The sequence below is a fragment of the Myotis lucifugus genome, unplaced genomic scaffold (genome assembly GCF_000147115.1).
Source record: "Myotis lucifugus unplaced genomic scaffold, Myoluc2.0 scaffold_173, whole genome shotgun sequence".
NCBI classification, from domain to species: domain Eukaryota; kingdom Metazoa; phylum Chordata; class Mammalia; order Chiroptera; family Vespertilionidae; genus Myotis; species Myotis lucifugus.
Genome location: NW_005871221.1, coordinates 985,530 through 1,004,654, shown reverse-complemented (window position 1 = coordinate 1,004,654; position 19,125 = coordinate 985,530). Strand labels below are relative to the sequence as shown.

The 19,125-nt window shown below is 44.1% G+C and overlaps 1 protein-coding gene across 11 annotated transcripts; it reads left to right on the top strand.

Moving 5' to 3' along the window:
- The first annotated feature begins 29 nt into the window (after positions 1–29).
- Positions 30–18,727, top strand: RABEPK (Rab9 effector protein with kelch motifs). 11 transcript variants are annotated; one of them, XM_023760090.1, is made up of 11 exons: positions 30–175; positions 928–1,094; positions 2,984–3,133; positions 4,566–5,053; positions 5,434–5,594; positions 7,017–7,174; positions 10,153–10,305; positions 13,825–13,986; positions 15,696–15,845; positions 17,744–17,893; positions 18,414–18,724. In XM_023760090.1, the coding sequence occupies exons 6-11, from the start codon at positions 7,165–7,167 to the stop codon at positions 18,701–18,703; spliced, it is 915 nt and encodes a 304-aa protein (XP_023615858.1). In that variant the 5' UTR covers positions 30–175; positions 928–1,094; positions 2,984–3,133; positions 4,566–5,053; positions 5,434–5,594; positions 7,017–7,164; the 3' UTR covers positions 18,704–18,724. The 11 variants fall into 11 exon arrangements, with proteins under 11 accessions (XP_023615858.1, XP_023615853.1, XP_023615857.1 ...); XM_023760085.1 differs by lacking the exon at positions 5,434–5,594 and having other exon boundaries at positions 4,566–4,624; positions 18,414–18,725; XM_023760089.1 differs by lacking the exon at positions 5,434–5,594.
- The last annotated feature ends 398 nt before the right edge of the window (positions 18,728–19,125 follow it).

The following is a 19,125-nucleotide window of genomic DNA, read 5'->3' as shown; positions in this document are numbered from 1 at the left end:
GGCCGGGAGGGGTTCCTTCGGACCCATGACACCTGCCGGGACCCTTAGTTGTCTGCCGCGGGGCGGGCTGGGATTTGTAGTTTTGATACTAGATACTCCTGTTTTCCTCCCGTTTTCTTTCTCCAGACTTTCACCTCTGGGGACCCAGCGAGGTTTTTCCAGGCAAAACAACGAAGTAGGTAACCCTAGCCATTCCCTGGTTTCTCACTGTGACCCATTTAAGCATTCTCTCACCCTAACTTCCCTAATTAAAAATTAGGTAAGTCTGACCCTGGCCGGGTGGCTTCAGTTGGTTGGAGCATCATCCCCTGAGCTAAAAGGTTGCGGGTTCGATTGTGGCAGGACACATACCTGGGTTGCCGGTTTGAACCCCGGTGGGGGCATGTGCGGGAGGCGACCCATCGATGTTTCTCTCTTACATCGATGTTTCTGTGTGTGTGTGTGTGTGTGTGTGTCTCCCTTCCTCTCCTAATATAATCAATAAAAAGCATATCCTCCAGTAAGGATTTTTAAAAAATGCTCCAACCAACTCAAGCATCAGATAGCCAGAGTTCAAGTCTTTTACTCACTATGTTATTTTGGCAAAGTTATTTATCCTTTCTGTGCACCAGTTTACTCAGTTACAATATGGACATTGTAATAACAGTGTCTACTTCATATGGAGATGGTAAGAATACTACTTACCTTATAAGCTTGTACTGACATTTAATAGAGTTAAAATGGAAAGGGTTTAAACCAATGTTATGTACAAAGTGGGTGCAATGTGTTAGCTCTGAGTATTGGGTGGACAAGAAAGGCCTTTCTGAAGAGGTAACATTTAAGACTTTAGAGGGGTAAAGTATAGGGAGAATATGCTGTTTTTTGTTGAAAAAACTTCCAAGTGAGCAAAAGATACTACTGTTGTTTGACTTTTTTTTTAAATTACAGTCCTTTTTGGAAAGCTGGCAATTCACTTTTCATCTCTGAACCTCAGTAACTGGGAATGAATCTTACCCAAAATACCTTCTCAGAATTGGGACGGAGGACAAATAAAGTGCTTGAAAAGAAGGTGTCACCAGCATCATTGGTTCCCTTGCTGATAAGTTAGTGAACAGGTAGGTAATGAAAGCAGATGGTATCCAGGTTTAGTGATACCATTTTAGTGAAAATAGGTGGTACTGTTCACATTGCCAAACTGGCATTAAGATGCTCCATTCTGCAGACCCACCTTATTCAATGAACCTCACTGTTGAAATCCAGAGCAGAGAGAGGGAAGCATCCCTGAATTGGGCAAGGTCTTAGAAGAGGTAATAGTTTTTACAGAGCCAGTGTGCAGAGCTTGCTGACTGGAACATGCTATTAATCTTCCTTGCACAAAGCAGGAGGTGTAGGCTCCTGGTTCTGCCATATACGTGAGTTAGTCATTTTAATTTCTCTGGGCCTTGATTTCCATTATAAAAACAGATCTCAAAAGTTCCTTCCAGCTCTTTCTGAAATGTGATTTCTAGTCTAAAAGCATAGGTTCCACAATTAAAACTGGTTGCTCTTTCGCCCACAAGCCTCTTCCAATTTTTGTTTGTGCACAACTCCACCATGTCACCTTGAAATGGATCTAGCCAAAAGACATAGGGGATGTCAAAGCATTCTGCAGCTCTGAGCAAAAATCTCCATGTAGATGCACATGGGCATAAGGCAGAGCCAACCTGGCCTTGGTTTTCTTTGCTGAAGAAAATCAGAATGACTGACTATTCCTAACTCCTCTTAGGCAGACAGTCAGTGGAGATTTTCCCATTAATATGGGTAGTCACAAAGACTCCAGATGTTTGAAATAGGGTGTTTGAACAGTGAGGAGAGCTCGGACCTCACATCCCATTTTGTCAATAAATTTTCATAATGGTTTCAAGTAGCTAGAAGATTTACCAAGTTGGCTTTTCACCTGTACTATCGAATCCTCACAGCTGCTCCCTCTGGGAGGTAGGTATTACTATTCCCCGTTGTAGAGATGAGGGAACTAGGGCTCAGAGCGGGTAATGAACTTGCCAAATGTCAGGGATAGATGGTTAGTGCTGGAGCCTGGATTTGAACCCAAGTGTGTTTTTCTTCTTCCCACTAAGCTACCATAGCTGTACTTAAGGAGCTCCTGTCGTTGTTCTTGGCTGTTTCCTACGCTACAACTGGCCTCAACCCTCCTAAGTGGTTTCGAGATTCTCTAAAACATAGGCATAGGTGAGCCACCTATCCATTTTGAGGAAAGCCACAGAGAACTGATGGTTATGGAGACCAGAGATAAGGCAGATGAATACTTCCCATTCAGGACTGGTGTCTAGAGTTGGTTTATAGCTAGGAAGAACATTACACTTTACGGAGGACCAGCTCTGCACCAGCGGCTGGGCACTGACTCCTTATTAAATACATTAGCTCATGTATTCCCCATCATAACCTTGTGATTATGAAATCTTAGTTCCATCCTACAGGAGCGACACCGAGGCCCAGAGAAAAATATAGATACCCAAGGATACATACTTTCGTGGACGGACTTTCTATTCCTTGCACTTTTTACAAAGGTACCTAGTTGTTTGTTTTTGTTTAATCTCTCTCTCTAGTTCGATTGTAAACTCCAGGGGGGCCAGGACCTTGTCTGGTTCTCCATAGTGCCTGCCATGGTTATTATACACGCTAATTCTGGAGTGAGTCAGCCGGTTAAAGGCGGTAAAACTTGAACTAGCCTAAAGGCTGCACAGGGAGATTTCTCACTCGGGAAAGCATCCTTAACTCTCCCTTTCAGAAACCATTTCCTTTTTTTCTTCCTACCGAGAGGTCATTTATTAGGAGTCTTTTATTTATAAGGAGTAAAATTAAGAAGTCAAATTAGCTTAAGAAAAAAGAAACTTTTCGCTCACATAAATGAAATGTTCAAAGAGGTAATTTTGGCTTCAGGCATGGCTGGATCCAGGCTCGCTCCATCTCCTGGCCCTCTTAATTCCTGTGTTGGCTTCATTCACAGGCGGCTCTCTTAAGCAGCTCTGGGCTTCCATCTACATATCTCATCCAGAAACCATTTCCAACAGCCGCTGGAACTGAAAATATCCCAGCGCCTCTAGGATAACCCACAATCGGTCACCCACGTGGACGCCCAACCTCCAGCATTTCTCTTGTAAGTCCTTTCCAAGCAGCCCTGGTTTTCTGACTCCGCAGGCAGGTTAAGATCCCAAGAACAGCCCTAATTGGTGCCCCGGAAATGAATCGCCTACATCCCAGCCCCGAGGACCCCGCCCCGCCCCCTTTAAGGGCGATCCCTGGGGGCTGGACCCTGCAAGTGGGGCGGGGGGGAGCAGTTGGCTGCCTCGCTTTTCCGGGTCTGGGACTGAGTGACGGCTTAAACCCCGCCCACTTGGGGGCGGAGCCACAGCTCGGGACTGGCCTAAGCCGCTGCAGGTAATGCGGTCTGGGCTGGGGGGTCACAGGACGATCCTGGGGCGGGGGCGGCCTCATCCTTTAGGGGCGTGGAAGTGGGCCCGGGCCGGGTTGGGGAGGGCCTCCTCCGGGTCTGGCCTGGGCACATGATGGAAAGGGATCGGCCTGTTCTCCCCCGACCCTGTCTCCTGTCCCCTGTCATTGCCACGCGGGGACCAGACTGGAGATATCCCCGCCCACACGAAGTTTATCCCACTGAGCTTTTGGGCTTTGGAGACAGCAGGCATTGGCTTACGGCCAAGGTTGGGTTTATCCATTCACCTCCCAGCAATCTCATCCACTTTCTTCATTCGTTCATCCTTCAATTCTACTCCATGCCGGACCCGTAGGTAGGTTTTCTGAAGGCATTCGACAGGCCCAGCTCTCTTGGAATTTAGACTAGAATCTAGTCTAGAGACGTTTTCGTAGGTAATTACATTCACGGTGATCCCTGCAATATGGTGGTTTAATAGATACCTTCAGAAGGAGAAGGAAGTAATTTGAGGATGGTAAGTGGAAAGCAGCAAATCAATGAAGATTTTACTGAACAGGGTTCATTCCAACCGGGTTGTGGAGGTTACCTAGGAGTTTGCTGGTTGAAAGGAAGGGAAGGAACATTTCAGGTAAGGGAAACAGCAGGAGATGCAAGTTATGAAAGGGCTTGTCATGTTAGAGGAACAACAAATATAGCAAGAACAACTCAATATAGCAAGAAACTGGGTGAGTTTCTGGAAAAAAGTTTGATACCAGAAACCTTTGAATGTGATGATGAGGCTAGGATTTATTCTAGAGTTCAGTATTTGTCAGCCTTTGAAAATGTTCTTATCTTTTGATAAACATAAGCTTGACCTCTGAAAATTTATTTTGATGTATGCCTCTTCTGCTTGAAAATTTCAGACACTGAAAACTGTAGCCAAAACACTCCTGTCATTGTGTTTAGAAAGTTGTGTTTATAGTTGCCTCTCAAATATACCTTGCTATCAAAAGGTTGGTAAGGCTTATTCAAATTCATCAGATCCTCGAAATTGGTACATCAACAGGAAAGGTTTTAAAGAGGGAAGCGACCTAATTCTGTGTTTTAGGTAGAAGATAATCATAAATTTCTAAAAAGTGCCTTTCTTTCTTGTATGTAGAACACCATGAAGCAGCTGCCAGTCTTGGAGCCTGGAGACAAGCCCAGGAAAGCAACATGGTCTGTAAGGAAGGATGCAGACAGAGGAAAACATAAGTTTTTGTTTCATTTATAAGTGGTTTACTAACATATTTAAACATCTATTGAAAAGGGTAGAGATAAAACTGTGGGCAGATTCTGGTAATTAGCCTCAAACCATTTGAGAAGGTCTTCAGAGGAAAGGTAGTGGGGCAATAATTATCAGAGCAGATGTTGATTTTATTAAAATCCACTTACCAGGAAGAGGAAGGCCCTGGCCATCTGGCATCCTCAGCTTCAACCCTGTGTCTTCCCCCGCAAGCTGTGACTCGTTTTTAAGATATTCAGGGAATCGGCTTTGGATTTAACTGGCTTCCCTGTTTCTTGGCTGCGTGCTCAATCAACCCTTCATTCAATAACTGACACTGGCCTGACAGGGGCAGCTGCTGTGTAGGTGCTGGACATACAAAGGTGAATAGTCTCACTGTAGTGGGGGCTAACAGACGAAGCAGGTGATGGTGATGAAATGTGACCTGTGCTGAAGCAGGGACCATAGAAGGCTGTAGAGATGGATGGGGCAGAGCTTCTGTAGGACCTTACAAGGGAGTCTTCAATCTGGCTTCCCTGTGTCCACTCTTGCCCTCTGCACAACATAAATCTGACCATGGCATTCCCTAGTTTAAAACCCTTTTGTGCCTCCCCATTTGGTCTTAGGATCAAAACCAGAGTCCTTAAAATGGCCCACGGGGCCCTGCATGATCTGCCCCTGCCTGTCTTTCCGACCTCAAATCCCTGTGCTCATCCTTTGTTCTCTTTCTCTTCCTTAACATGCCTTGCCCTGTCCCACTCAGCAACTGTATGTGCTGGTCGCTGTACCTGGATCACTCTTTCCCTCCATCTTTCATGCCTCTCTTTGTCCAACTAACTTCTACCCATACATCAGATTTCAGTTCAAGTGGTGCTTCTTCAGGAAGCCTTCCCTGACTACCTCCCTCCCCTACCTCCTTACAGGGTAAGGTGCCCCTATGATATGTTCTAATACTGTCTACCCTGTACTCCTTTATAGTGCAATTGAAATGAAACAGATATTTGTGAACTTGTCTGTTTAATGTTTCTCTTCTCAACTAGTCTTCAAGGGCTGTGAAGGCATGGACCTTTTGTTGTCTTATTCACCATGTGTCTGGATGGCTAAGTTATTTAACCTTACCCAAGCCTTGGGTCCTCAGTTGTAAAACTCAAATGATGATGATAACAGTACTTACTGTCCTCAAAGGGGTTTTGTGCAGATTAAGTGCAACTTGGGTTGTAATGAAGTTAGCAGCATGCAGGGTACGTTGTTAGTAATTACTCAGGTGTAATGGGATCTGTGAATCTGAACATCAGACCAGAGATCTGGGAAAGAAATAAAGATTTTGGAAATCACTGACGAATATATAGATAGGTGGTAACTGAAGTCGTCCATACAGGTAAAATGGATCAGGTAAGCAAACATAGGCTGAAAAGACAATCCAAGGGTACTGAGGGTTAGAAGGCTGGTGGGAGCCGAAACCGGTTTGGCTCAGTGGATAGAGCGTCGGCCTGCGGACTGAACCCAAAAGGAGGAGAGTGGAGTAGCTAGGTAAGGAGAAGGTACAAGAAGAAAGAAGGAGCCAAAGAGGTCAGATAAGACAGGGCCTCAAAAATAGCTACAGGATTGTCTTTTCCAAGCAGGAAGTTTTCCAACCAGTATGATTTCTCAATCATAATTCAGAATAACTTTAAAGAGTGGAATAACTGGATCCTGTATTTGACTTTCCAAAGTCCTAGCTTTGGCTTCCATCAGCTCTGAAAATCAGTAGACTCTGGTGAATATTACTTGAGAGCAGGAAGCAGCGCTGTCTAGTGGCAAGAGTGCCGGGGCTGTAGGTTCCTGTGTGATTGCACATAGAGCTCTAGCCACCATGTACCGAGTCCTTCCCTGCACTGTTACAAGACTTCATCTTACTCTTCACAGGTAAGAACTATTGCTATCGTTTTACAAATAAGGAAATTTCGGTTCAGAAAGGTTAAGTGGCTTCCAAAAGATCACACATCTAGAAAGCACCTGAACTTGGACTTGAACTAGGTCCGTCTGAATTCACAAACTAAGCTCAGAACTACCATCCTGTGCTCGGACACACCACTGAACGTCTCTGGGTGTCAGTTTATCCACCAGATGGGGCCAGTTACTACCCCAGTGCATCACCATTAGGTTAATGTGAGATGAAAGTAATAACAAAATTGGAAAGTCAAAGGTCATATGCAAGTGGAAATGCTGCTTTGCTGGACACAGTTTAAAGTGTTCTGTGTCTGTATAAGACCCTCATTCTTATGAATATTTCATGAGGAATAGGAGGAACACACTGCTGCACTTATTCTCTGCTCAGGCCTCCTGAATGCACCCCTCCTTTGGCAGGTACACGTTGACCCCCGCTGGAGACAGCCCATGTGCTCGGGTTGGCCACAGCTGCTCGTATTTACCCCCCGTTGGTGATGCCAAGAGAGGGAAGGTCTTCATTGTTGGGGGAGCAGATCCAAACAGGAGCTTCTCCGATGTGCACACCATGGACCTGGGTAAGACCAGCAGCGGCAGAGCATGTGCCTGTAGCCAGAGAGCAGGGCTCTGTGGTGCTGGCCAGGACCAGAGCATTCCTAGGAACACCAGTTCAGCACACACAGCAGGGTTTTCCTCTAAGAAAATGAACATTACTGAGAGGTCCCTAAGGTCTCAGCAGAGCACCCAACCAGTACATCATGTTTTGGGAAAAAGAGTCCGTATGGAGCCCTGGACATCCAGCCGTTCATTTATCAACTATTTCTCCGGGAGACATTGATGACTCCACCTCCTCTTCCATCCACATATCCAATCACTAAGCCCTAAATAGTTCTCTCTTCATCCATGTCTGTCCATTTCCACTACCACTGTAGTCCAAGAATTGTCATCTCTCAACTAGATTACCACAGCTTCCTCTCTGGTCTCCCTGCTTCCAAGTTTAGCCCCATCTACAGTGCATTTTCCATTACTTAGCCAGAGAATATTGTCTAAAATACAAAATTGACTGCATGTCAAGCCTTTCCCAACTTTATTTCATGGCTTTCCCAAATCCCCATTTGCTACACTGAGTGTCCTTTGGATTCTTGAACACATCTTGAATTCTGGTCTCCAAACCTTTGCATGTATTATTATTCTCTCTGCTTGGGGGCTCTTCCCTTTCTCATCACCTGGCTACTATGCATCTTTCAGATTTCTGATATTGTGATTTATAAGAAATACATATTTAGTCTTTGCCCATAGTTTTGGCTCACAGCTCCCCAAACCCCTGGAACTTCCAAAGTATTGAGAGTGATAAAGGCATCTTTTGTTATAGTAATGAAGTGACTTTGGGAAAGTACCTAAGGATGTGGGCTGGTCACCAGGACACCTAACCTGGTGATTAGAGGGTTGGAACTTTCAGTAATACTCTCCCCACCTCCAGGGAGGAGAGAGGAGCTGGTGGTTGAATCAATTGCTGGTGGCCAATGATTTAATCAGCCATGAGTATGTAATAAAGCTTTCATAAAACCTCAAAAGGAGAGGGTTCAGAGAGAGAGAGCATCCAGGGTGGTGAACACATGGAGATGTGGGGAGAGTGGCGCACCTAGAGAGGGCATGGAAGCACCACCTTCGTTCCCGTATACCTTGCCCTATGCATCTCTTCCATCTGGCTGTTCCTGAGTTAAATATTCTTTTATAGTAAACTGGTGATCAAGCAACATGTTTCTCTGAGTTCTGTGACCCAGTGCTTGCAAATTAATTAAACCTAAGGAGAGGGGGTCATGGGAAACTTTGAAATATAACCAGTCAGTCAGAAGTACAGGTAACAACCAGAGATGGGGGCAGGGTTAAGGGCTGAAAGTTCCAACCCTCTAATCATAGAGTTGGTTTCCTTGGCAACCAGTCTCATCCTTAGAGGCTTTTCATAAAGTCACCACCCTAACAAGCTCAGGTGTGATTGACCGGGACTTGTTGCATAAGACACCTTTACTGATCTTACCACTTAGGAAGTTCCAAGGGTTTTAGGAGCTCTGTGCCTAGAAGTGATGAAGGTCAAATATATATATTTCTGAATATAAATCACAATGTCACAACCACCCTCTATATTTTCATAGTATCTTGTACTTTCCCATCCTTATCTTCCTTATCTCGTGGGTTTGTTTCTCATCTGTCTTCCCCACAAGAGTATAAGCTCCTTGGAAACAAGAAACATGGCTATATTGCTCATCATTGTATCCCCAGCCACTAACAATAGCACCTGGCACAGAGTAGGTGCTTTATAAGTATTTGAATGGAGTGATGGACGGATAAACAAATAGTAACTACTATGTACTATACACAATGGCAGGAGAAAACTGGTGACTCATACATGTTTTGTTAGGTGCATGTACCATTGCTGTGATTGTTTTGATCTGAGTTGTTTGCCAACCAAATGTGCAGAAGTCTACATATAAAAATTGAAATGGTTTGGCTTCTTTTATAATTTTGGAAGATCTGACATCTGTAGGCCTATGTGTCTACATGGCAACAATTACTTGGAGCTGACTGCCACCTATCGATGGGGCTCTCAGGCTCCAATTTGCCACATTCCCTCCACTCCTGTGTAGGTATCTGAATTTCTACACCCTGCACCAGAATCAAAGGTAAATCAAATCTCTTCTAGCCCTCAAGAAGCTCACTGTCTAGTTCAGTTACATGGTTGTTGTCACCTCTTACTAACTTTGTCTGGCTAATCTGTCTAAACCAGCTGGGTTTCAGTATCCTGTAAAATGGTTCACTTACGGTTGTAATGATCCAATAAGATAGGCCTTTGAAAGTCCTATGTAAATGGTTTACTAGCTAAAATAACTAATGGGTTAGGTATTATTATTATGTGAACTTGTTTTAGCCAGAAATAATTCAGTTGTGAGTCGCAGAAACTCTTTTAAACCAATAAAGAGAGGAATCCAAGGGTTGGAAATACAGCCTCATCTCAGGAGAGAGAGGAAGCAGGAATTGGAGATCTGTAAAAACAAAACAAAACAAAAAACACCTACTTTCTTTCTCACTCTCTTTGGGGAGATCTCCTTTATGTAGATATTTCATTCTTCTCTCCTCCATACTTTGGCTTTCTCTGCCTGTCCACACATGGTAGAAGATGGCCACCCAAGTCCAGGAATTTGTTTGAATTCTGGACTCTTGGGAGAGAGTATCTGATTGGCCCATTTGGGGTCAAGTGGCTACCTTTGACCCAATCAGCTAAGGCTAGAAAGTCAAGGTGTTGTAGTACAAACAGGTTCTGGGTTCAACCTCTGTGGTTGGGAAAATGGGGACAGTTTCCATAGAAAAGGGTTTGTGGATAGTCCCTGAAGTGTCTAATACAGAACTCTTTGGAGTTTGACCACATTCCCTTTAAGTAATCTGATGGTTGTTCATTTATGCTTTTGACTGTTTTCTCTTCCCTCCCCTCCCCTAAGTTTGCCAAGCAATCTAAACAGTTGGCAGCCCCAATCTAGAAACTGGGTGAAATGTTTTCTAGAAACACACCAGTGGGACTTAGCCACCTCGGAGGGCCTCTTGCCCCGGTATGAGCATGCCAGCTTCGTTCCCTCTTGCACACCTCACAGCATCTGGGTGTTTGGAGGTGCCAACCAGTCAGGAAATCGAAATTGCCTACAAGTTCTGAATCCTGGTAAGTAGCCAAAGGTTACTTTATTTACCTAAGTACATAAATAAAATTTCAGTTCATTTCCTGTAGCAAATCCCATTTGGATTGCACTGAATTATCCATCGAACTTTGCTGACCTCAGAGAGAACAGGAATTTTAACTTCTAGCAGAATCTGAAAATAGCAGAATTGCATTTTGTTTTCCTAGTAACATATTCAGTTATCAGCTTCTTAAAAGCCAAAGCTGGAAGAGACTTCAGAGAATAGCTATGCCAGGGGGCACCCCAGGTCCAGGGGAAGTGGCTTTCCTAAAGTCTCCAGGGAGTCTGAGCCAGGCTAGAACCGGTTACCTAGTTCAGGGTGGTGATTGTGCTCCCCAGCGGACATTTGGCTATATCTGGAAACATTTTTGGTTATCCCAGCTTGGGAAGGTTGGGGGGCAGTTTGCTACTGGCATCTACTGGATAGAGACCGGAGATGCTGCTATATATCCCATAATGCACAGGACTGTGCCCCACAATAACGAATTATCTGGTCTAAAATGCCAACATTTAAATACTAGATCCTCCTAGTATATTTTGTTGGCCAAGAAGTGCAAAGTTCCTGCTAGTCTCACTGGCAGTTTTACCAGAGAGGGGCAATTTAGGAACATCACTACTGAGCAGGTGTGGCTGAACCACCCATGAGAGATGGACTTGTCTTTTTGTCAGCTAAAATAGTGTGTTGTTTTCTCTTTATGCATAGCCTATATAATAAAAGCCTAATATGCAAATTGACCAAACAGTGGAACAACCGGTAGCTATGACAGGCATTGACCACCAACGGGCAGACGCTCAACACAGAAGCTGCCCCCAGCCCACATGCCCCAGGCCAGCCAAAGGCGGGTGCCAGCAGGGGGGTCCCCTGATCACCCCACTGGTTGCCCCGTAGAGGGAGGCGACTGGCGGCGGCAGTGGTGGGGAGATCAGAGGGCGAGGCCAGCCAGTGAGTGGGCGGGCACCACCCCCCAATCACCCCACCGGTCGCCTTGTGGGAGGTGACTGTCAGCAGTGATAGTGGGGGGCGGGGCTGGCCAAGGTGGGTGCCAGCGGGGGCTCCCAATCACCCCGCTGGTCGCCCCACAGATCAGCCCTGATCGCCGGCCAAGCCTATGGACCCTACCCGTGCATGAATTTCATGCACTGGGCCTCTAGTAATTTATATTCATTGTAAAACATTTGAAAAGTGTAAGTAAGTGGACAAACACTATCCACAATCCTATGACATTAAGGCTATTAACATTTCTGTGTATTTCCTTTCTGTCTTTTGTCTGCATTTTTATAAGCCTGAGATCATACTATTTTCACCACTATACTATTGTACTTTTTTCTTTTTAATTTCATAATTACTTACATAAATGATGTCCTATTAATAACAGTGTTTTGTTAACATCAGTTTTAATGGCTGCATAACACTCCATTTTATGACAATACAATAATTCTCCTGTTTTTTAAAATCTAGGTTTTCAGGTTCTTGCCATTATAAATAACAGAGCAGTGAACCTCTTTGTTCAGAAGACATTGACTGTATTTCAAATTATTGTCTTAGAGTTGATGCCCAGAAATGAAAAATTAAAAAAAAGCAAAACATTGTGAACTTTAAGGCTTTTGATATGAGCTACCCAATTGCTCTCCAGAAAGATTTTTTTGAACTTATCTCCAGCTGTGTTTAATAGTGCTGTTTTACTCCTGACACTGTATTTGTCATTTTAAACACTGCTAATTTAATTAGGCAAAAACATCTTGTATCTGATTGTTTAAATACTCATTTTGGTAATTACTAGTAACTTGGACATTTTTTCACATGACAGTCAACTCTTGCCCAGTCCCTCTATCAACAATAGACTTATTTGCACAATAGTTGGTCTTCTTTGTCACTTTGGGATATTAATAGTTCCTACCTTGTTGAGTTTGGCAAGGATTTAAATTAACTCAATATCTGGCACAAGGTTAATGCTCAGTAATGGCTGTTGTGGTTAATGTAGCTATCGTTTGGCAGATGGAAATCCGTCTTGAACCCTGGCCTTTTGATTTTCAATGATGGCATCTGTTTAAATAAAGGGCACTGAGAATTTGGAATGCCTCTGTCAAAGGAGTTAGATTTTTCCACTAGATCCTTTTTCTCTCCTAGAAAGCATAATTTGACACGGTGCCCAAGAAATGTGAAAAATGAAAGTGAATCATTAGTTGCTTTTATTACTAAGACAAGTCTGTCGAATGGCTTAGAACTCCCTTGTGATTATGTGTGCTGCTGTTTGACTTGGCAGCAACACCATCCCAGGGCCTTCTGACTCTGGAGGTTGTGGGCCTTCTAACTCCCCCTAAGACCCAAAAGCTCCCCAAGCTCTGTAGCTATAGAGACACTTTCATTTGGCTTGGGATATAGGCTGAGACTCGTTTGGTCTCCAGGTTCATGTCTGAGTCCCACACATATTACAAAGGCGTCATGGGTCACTTTGTATATTGAACGAAGACTTTTACAAAAGGCACAGAATTTGCCAGGCAAGAAATAACTCCTGGTGTGTTATGGTAGAACGAGTGTGGGAGCCTTGACAGATCTTAGTTCAAACCCTTACTCTACAAGCCCTGTGACCTGAGGAAAGGATTTAAGAGCTTCAGTTCCCTCATCTGCAAAGTGGAGATACTTTCTGTCCACCTCCCATGGTTGAGTGAGTTTAGTGGGGATGGCAGAGTGCACAAGGCAACAATTCTGCACAAAGAAGGTGCTCAGTTAATGCATTAATTTCTATAAAATTCACACATCATTCTAAAAAGAAATAAGCTTCTATATACTTACCCAGGTGATAAAATTTTATTCTCAAGTCAGAAGAGTGGAAAATACTTAGATCTTAGTGTTATCGAAACAGAATTGGAATCCCAAATCAATCATTTACTAGCCATGTCACCTTTAAATGAATGACTTCATCTATCTCTGTTCAATCCCTTTATCTGTAAAATGGAAAACTAATGCTTATTTAGCACTTACTATTTAGTAGGGACTAATTACTAGTAAAAACACTGAAACCGTAAAAACACTTTATTTATTTTTCTTTTTTTATTGTCTACTTTCTTTTAATGGAGATATATATATATATATATATATATATATATATATATATATATAAATAATCTGATGATGGGTTCCTCTGAATGGCCTAGGGCAGGAGTCCGCAGAGTGGAAGAGGGTTCAAAGAGGATGTTTGAAGGCCTCCAAAAACAAGTCGACCTCATTCTTACTTGTAATTGTGGCTTTTCATTCTTGGAGATTTGGATTTATCTGGGCAAATTCTAAGAATTACCCCTTACCTATCCTTGACTTTGGTGGCATGAGATCATTGCCTTGACCTGCACTGCTCCCCTTGGGGATTGGGGTTTGAGATCATTGCCTTGACCTGCACTGCTCCCCTTGGGGATTGGGGTTTGAAAGGTGATGCTGCCCAGCCCAAGTCAAGGTCAGAGGCCCCTCAGTCTGGTTATTTTAGGTGCCCTCATTCTCTTTGGACCAGAAACCAGGACTTGGACCACGCCAGAGGTGACCACCCCCCCACCGTCCCCACGAACATTCCACACATCATCAGCAGCCATTGGAAACCAGCTGTATGTCTTTGGGGGCGGAGAGAGAGGCACCCAGCCCGTGCAGGATGTGAAGCTTCATGTGTTTGACGCAAGTATGGACGGGTGGGCCACACAGGGCTGCCACTTTCCTGGTCCACAGCTGACCTGATGTGGGAAGCAGAGGTTAGAAAATGACATCCACGCCCTAGCTGGTTTGGCTCAGTGGATAGAGCATCAGCCTGCAGACCGAAAGGTCCTGGGTTCGATTCCAGTCAAGGGCACATGCCCGGGTTGCGGGCTTGACACCCAGTAGGGGTTGTGCAGGAGGCAGCAGATCGATGATTCTCTCTCATCTTTGATGTTTCTGTCTCTCTTTCCCCTCTCCCTTCCTCTCTGAGATCAATAAAAATGTATTAAAAAGAAAATGACATCCTGGCCCTAGCCGGTTTGGCTCAGTGGATAGAGCGTCGGCCTGCAGACCAAAGGGTCCCGGGTTTGATTCCGGTCAAGGGCATGTACTCGGTTGCAGGTTCCTCCCCGGCCTGAGCCCTGGTCGGGGCATGTGCAGGAGGCAACAATTGATGTGTTTCTCTCACATTGATATTTCTCTCTGTCTTTCCCTCTCTTCCACTCTTTCTAAAAATCAATGGAGCCCTAACCGGTTTGGCTCAGTGGATAGAGCGTCGGCCTGCGGACTCAAGGGTCCCAGGTTCGATTCTGGTCAAGGGCATGTACCTTGGTTGCGGGCACATCCCCAGTAGGGGGTGTGCAGGAGGCAGCTGATCAATGTTTCTCTCTCATTGACGTTTTTAACTCTCTATCCCTCTCCCTTCCTCTCTGTAAAAAATCAATAAAATATATTTTAAAAAAATAAAAATCAGGGGAAAATATCCTGGGTGAGAGATAAAAAAAAGAAAAGAAAATGACATCCTGACTGAGTGTCTCACTTCTAGACTTCTTTTTTTTTTTTAATATATATTATTGATTTTTTTTTTTTTACAGAGAGGGAGGGGAGAGGGATAGAGGAGTTTAAAAACGTCAATGAGAGAGAAACATAGATCAGCTGCCTCCTGCACACCCCCTACTGGGAGATGTGCCCGCAACCAAGGTACATGCCCTTGACCGGAATCGAACCTGGGACCTTTCAGTCCGCAGGCAGATGCTCTATCCACTGAGCCAAACTGGTTAGGTAGACTTCTTTAGTATAACCCTTAACTGATACCTTCTTCCCACAGAAAATTTGCATTTAAAAAGGTATAAATGGTCAATTTAAAAAATTGGAACAGTATAGTTTATGAAGTAAAAAGATAAAAGTTCCTCCATTAGCCTTTCTTTGTCACTCCCCAGACAGAGGTAAACCCTGTTGGCAGTTTCAGACTTTCCCTATGCATTTGTAAATCATATATATAAGTATATATGAACATGTATGAATTTTCAAATTATTAAAAACACACACATGGAATCAAATTACAAATACTGTTCTGCAGCTTACATTTGCAGGGACAAGGGTAGATCTTAGTGGTTGAAAGCATGAACTTTGAAGCCACATGACCTGGACTCAACCAGATGGAGGTCTTTTTAAATTGAAACCTGGGAATGATTTCCTAATGCCCAGTAGAAAGGGCAGGCATGTCCAGCCCTAGAAGTAGCCAAGCAGAGGCTGCACGGCTGTGGAGAGAGGGAGGCCTGGATTGGGTTGATGGGTCAGAGTGAATGAGTCCAAGGTCATGTTCTGCTTGGAGCGTCTCTGCTTGCTGGGTGTATTTCTTGTGTTCTTGCTTCATAGCTTTGTCATCTGATATCAATGAATTTACTTTTCTAGACACTCTGACCTGGTCACAGCCAGAGACACTTGGAAAACCTCCATCCCCCCGGCATGGTCACGTGATGGTGGCAGCAGGGACGAAGCTCTTCATCCATGGAGGCTTGGCAGGGGACAGATTCTATGATGATCTTCATTGCATTGATATAAGTAAGTAGGGTGGAGGGCATGGGAACTTGTCTGCTTAAAGTTAAATAAAATGTGCTTTGATAGAAGATAGCCTTAATCCCAGATGTGGGTAATCTTTACTAGTCTGTCAAATGTGGCCTGAATACTACTACTACTAAATAACAATAAAAGCAATTACATCTGAGCTTTTGCTATGTGGCTAGCTATTAATGATCTCATCCATCCAACAATCCTGTTCTTTCAGTAAAACTCCTTATACTTTGTGTTCCCCAACTGGGTTTCTTTCAGACATTAGTCATCAACCCCAGGCCCATGAGAGGCATCGACAACTTCTAGTCCAGTGGTTTTCAACCTTCTAGCCCTTTAAATACAGTTCCTCATGTTGTGGAACCATAAAATTATTTTCGTTGCTACTTTATAACTGTAATGTTGCTACTGTTATGAATCGTAAGTAAATATCTGATATGCAGGATGGTCTTAGGCAACCCCTGTGAAAGGGTCGTTCGACCGCCAAAGGGGTCGCGACCCACAGGTTGAGAACGACTGTTCTAGAGTGTGTCTGGAGGCGGGTGACCAGAACTGTCATGCTAACTAGTTAAAAACACGGGGAAGAGAAAAGTTAGGGAGAACATGAGAATAGTCTTAAAGTGTCTGAAGGGCTGACGTGCCCTAGAAAGCCTGGACTCCTTCTGGGTCATTCTCTCAGACTGTGAGCTCCTTAGAACAGGGACCTGGTCTCTCTTGTTCCCCATTGTATTTGTAGCACTTAGCTCAGTGTCCTGGTGATGAGTGCTTATCCGAAGATCACCGCTTGGCAACCGCTATTAAAGGATAGATGGAATAAAAAAAGAAAAAAGAAAAAGAAAAGGATAGATGGACGAACAAATGAACATGTTCTGGGTTGGTCCAGACTACAAGAATTGGAGCAGTGGCCAGAAGGCATGAGAACTGCTGTGCAGTGTATCCATCTACCTTGCCAAACAATGGGTTCTCTGGTTTGGTGACATCTGAGGCCAGGTGACACTGGCTGGGATTACTGCATTGACTAGAATTTTGTCAGAACTGGGTGATTCTCCCTTCCAACTCTGGACCCCTGTCTTGAATTGACAGATGGAAAATATCTTCACAGAAGTGTTTCTTGCAGGCAGTCAAAAGAGGTTTAAATACTTACTTTTAAAAAGAAAGTCCTTATCTCTTGTGCGGAGAAACTACTTCCTGGCTCTTTTTCCTACTTTCCTAACCAGGTGGATCTCTAACCCCAAAATCCAGTGAGTCCCAGCCTCATTTAAATGCTTGTTTGAAAAGATGCAGAAATAGTTTGGAAGGCCGAAAGTTACAGTATAGAGAACACAGGGTTTGGAGTCTGACCCGAGCACAATTCTAGCTCTGCCATGTGCTCGCTGTGGGATCTCTGACAAGTCTCTTTCCCTCTCTAATCCTGTTTTGTTATCTGTGAGAAAGGGGGTAGGCAGAAGCAATAGCAATTTCATAGGGTCTTTATGAGCATTAAGCAAGCACGATATTTAAAGTGTCTGGCTAGTACTTGGCAAAGTTGCTTTCTAAAGAACTGTTAGTATTTACTAGTAAAACATGCACGCACATGTAACCTCACCTACTGCTGGGCTCCAAGATACCTAAAGGTGATAGTCACCAAAGGTGACCTCAGTGTGCTCTGAAGACCACCTACGTCAGACTCATCTGGAATGCTCGTTGAAACTGCAGATTAAGTCCCCTTCCTGGAGACCCAAACCAGATTTCAAACTCCCCCCAAGTAATTTTTATGCACACTAACCTTGGTGTATTGCCTCTCAGCACTCCTAGGCAGTGACATTCAGTGACGGGTTTGTGCACTGTAGGAGTCTGGTAAGTTTGAAAGCACATTGCAGGCTATGGAGTGCCCACTTTCTTTCTCTTGGCAGGTGACATGAAGTGGCAGAAACTAAGTCCCACTGGGGCAGCTCCCACAGGCTGTGCTGCCCACTCAGCTGTGGCTGTGGGGAAACACCTGTATGTCTTCGGAGGGATGACTCCCACAGGAGCACTGGACACAATGTACCAATATCACACAGGTGAGTAGGTGTACCCTGGGAGTCTTTATAAAATTTTTTATCGATTGAATTTTTAGAGAGGAAGGGGGAGAGAGAAGGAAACATTGATTTGTTGTTCCTTATTTATGCTTTATGCATTCATTGGTTGAGTCTTACATGTGACCTGACCAGGGATGGAACCCACAACTTTGGCGTATCAGGATGATGCTCTAACCAACTGAGCTATGTGGCCAGAGCCATGGGTCTTTATAAACAAACTAGAGGCCTGATGCACAGAAGTCGTGCAAGGGGCTCGGCTCTCGCAGCCCTGGCTTTGTCCGGAAGGTCATTCGGCTGTCTGGTCTAATTAGCATATTACACTTTTATTATTATAGATGTGACTATTTTTTTAAAAGTACCACAGTGCGTTGGTTTTTGTTTGGTCCCTCCACATCTAAATCCAAGGGAATGAAAACCAAACTTTTAGGGAATGACTTCATCAAGCAGTAACACTACCATTAGCATTTGTTGTTCATTTCCTTTTTGTTTGTTCTTAACATAGAGAAGCAGCATTGGACCTTACTTAAATTTGATACTTCTCTACCCCGAGGACGATTGGACCATTGCATGTGTGTCATTCCATGGCCAGTGATGTGCACTTCTGAGGAAGATCCAAATCCTGTCACTCTGAACTGTGATGCTGAGAAAGGGAACTCCGCTGACAAAGGAGTGACCCAAGATGGTGACTCACATGAGGAAAGTCAGACTGACTCACTGCTCTGTTTTGTGTTTGGTGGGATGAATACCGAAGGGGAAATCTATGATGATTGTATTGTGACTGTAGTTGACTAATAAAACCCACCATTTTTGATACTTTTAAATGTCAGTTACTCTCAGAAAAGTGAAACCTAAGCTGTTTTATAACTCCAAAATATTTTGACTATATAACCCTCTTGCTCTTATCTACTCTGGTAGGTGAGGAAATGAACTGGATAGCCCAGTGCAAAAACCTGTTACATAAAAGGTTTTACCAGCAGTACACCCTAGGTGAGATTGGTTGCTAAATGTTGAAATCATGATTGTTAGGTACAACATAAACTGTATAAATCAGTGTGATATTTACAGGTTCAAGTGTTTTCAGTATTCAGTAGCTGCTCCTCAGAAAGGTGCAGACTATTGGCATTTGGTAGTGAGAACCATTGGGGTCAGGAAAGAAGACTGGTCCGTCTTTCCCAACTACCCACTAACCCAGCCGTGGGCAAACTATGGCCCAC

Coding starts and splice junctions, on each gene's coding strand:
- RABEPK (XM_014462197.2), top strand. Junction 4,625..7,016: donor AAGCCCAGGAAAGCAACATG/GTCTGTAAGGAA, acceptor CTCCTTTGGCAG/GTACACGTTGACCCCCGCTG. Junction 7,175..10,152: donor TGTGCACACCATGGACCTGG/GTAAGACCAGCA, acceptor AATGTTTTCTAG/AAACACACCAGTGGGACTTA.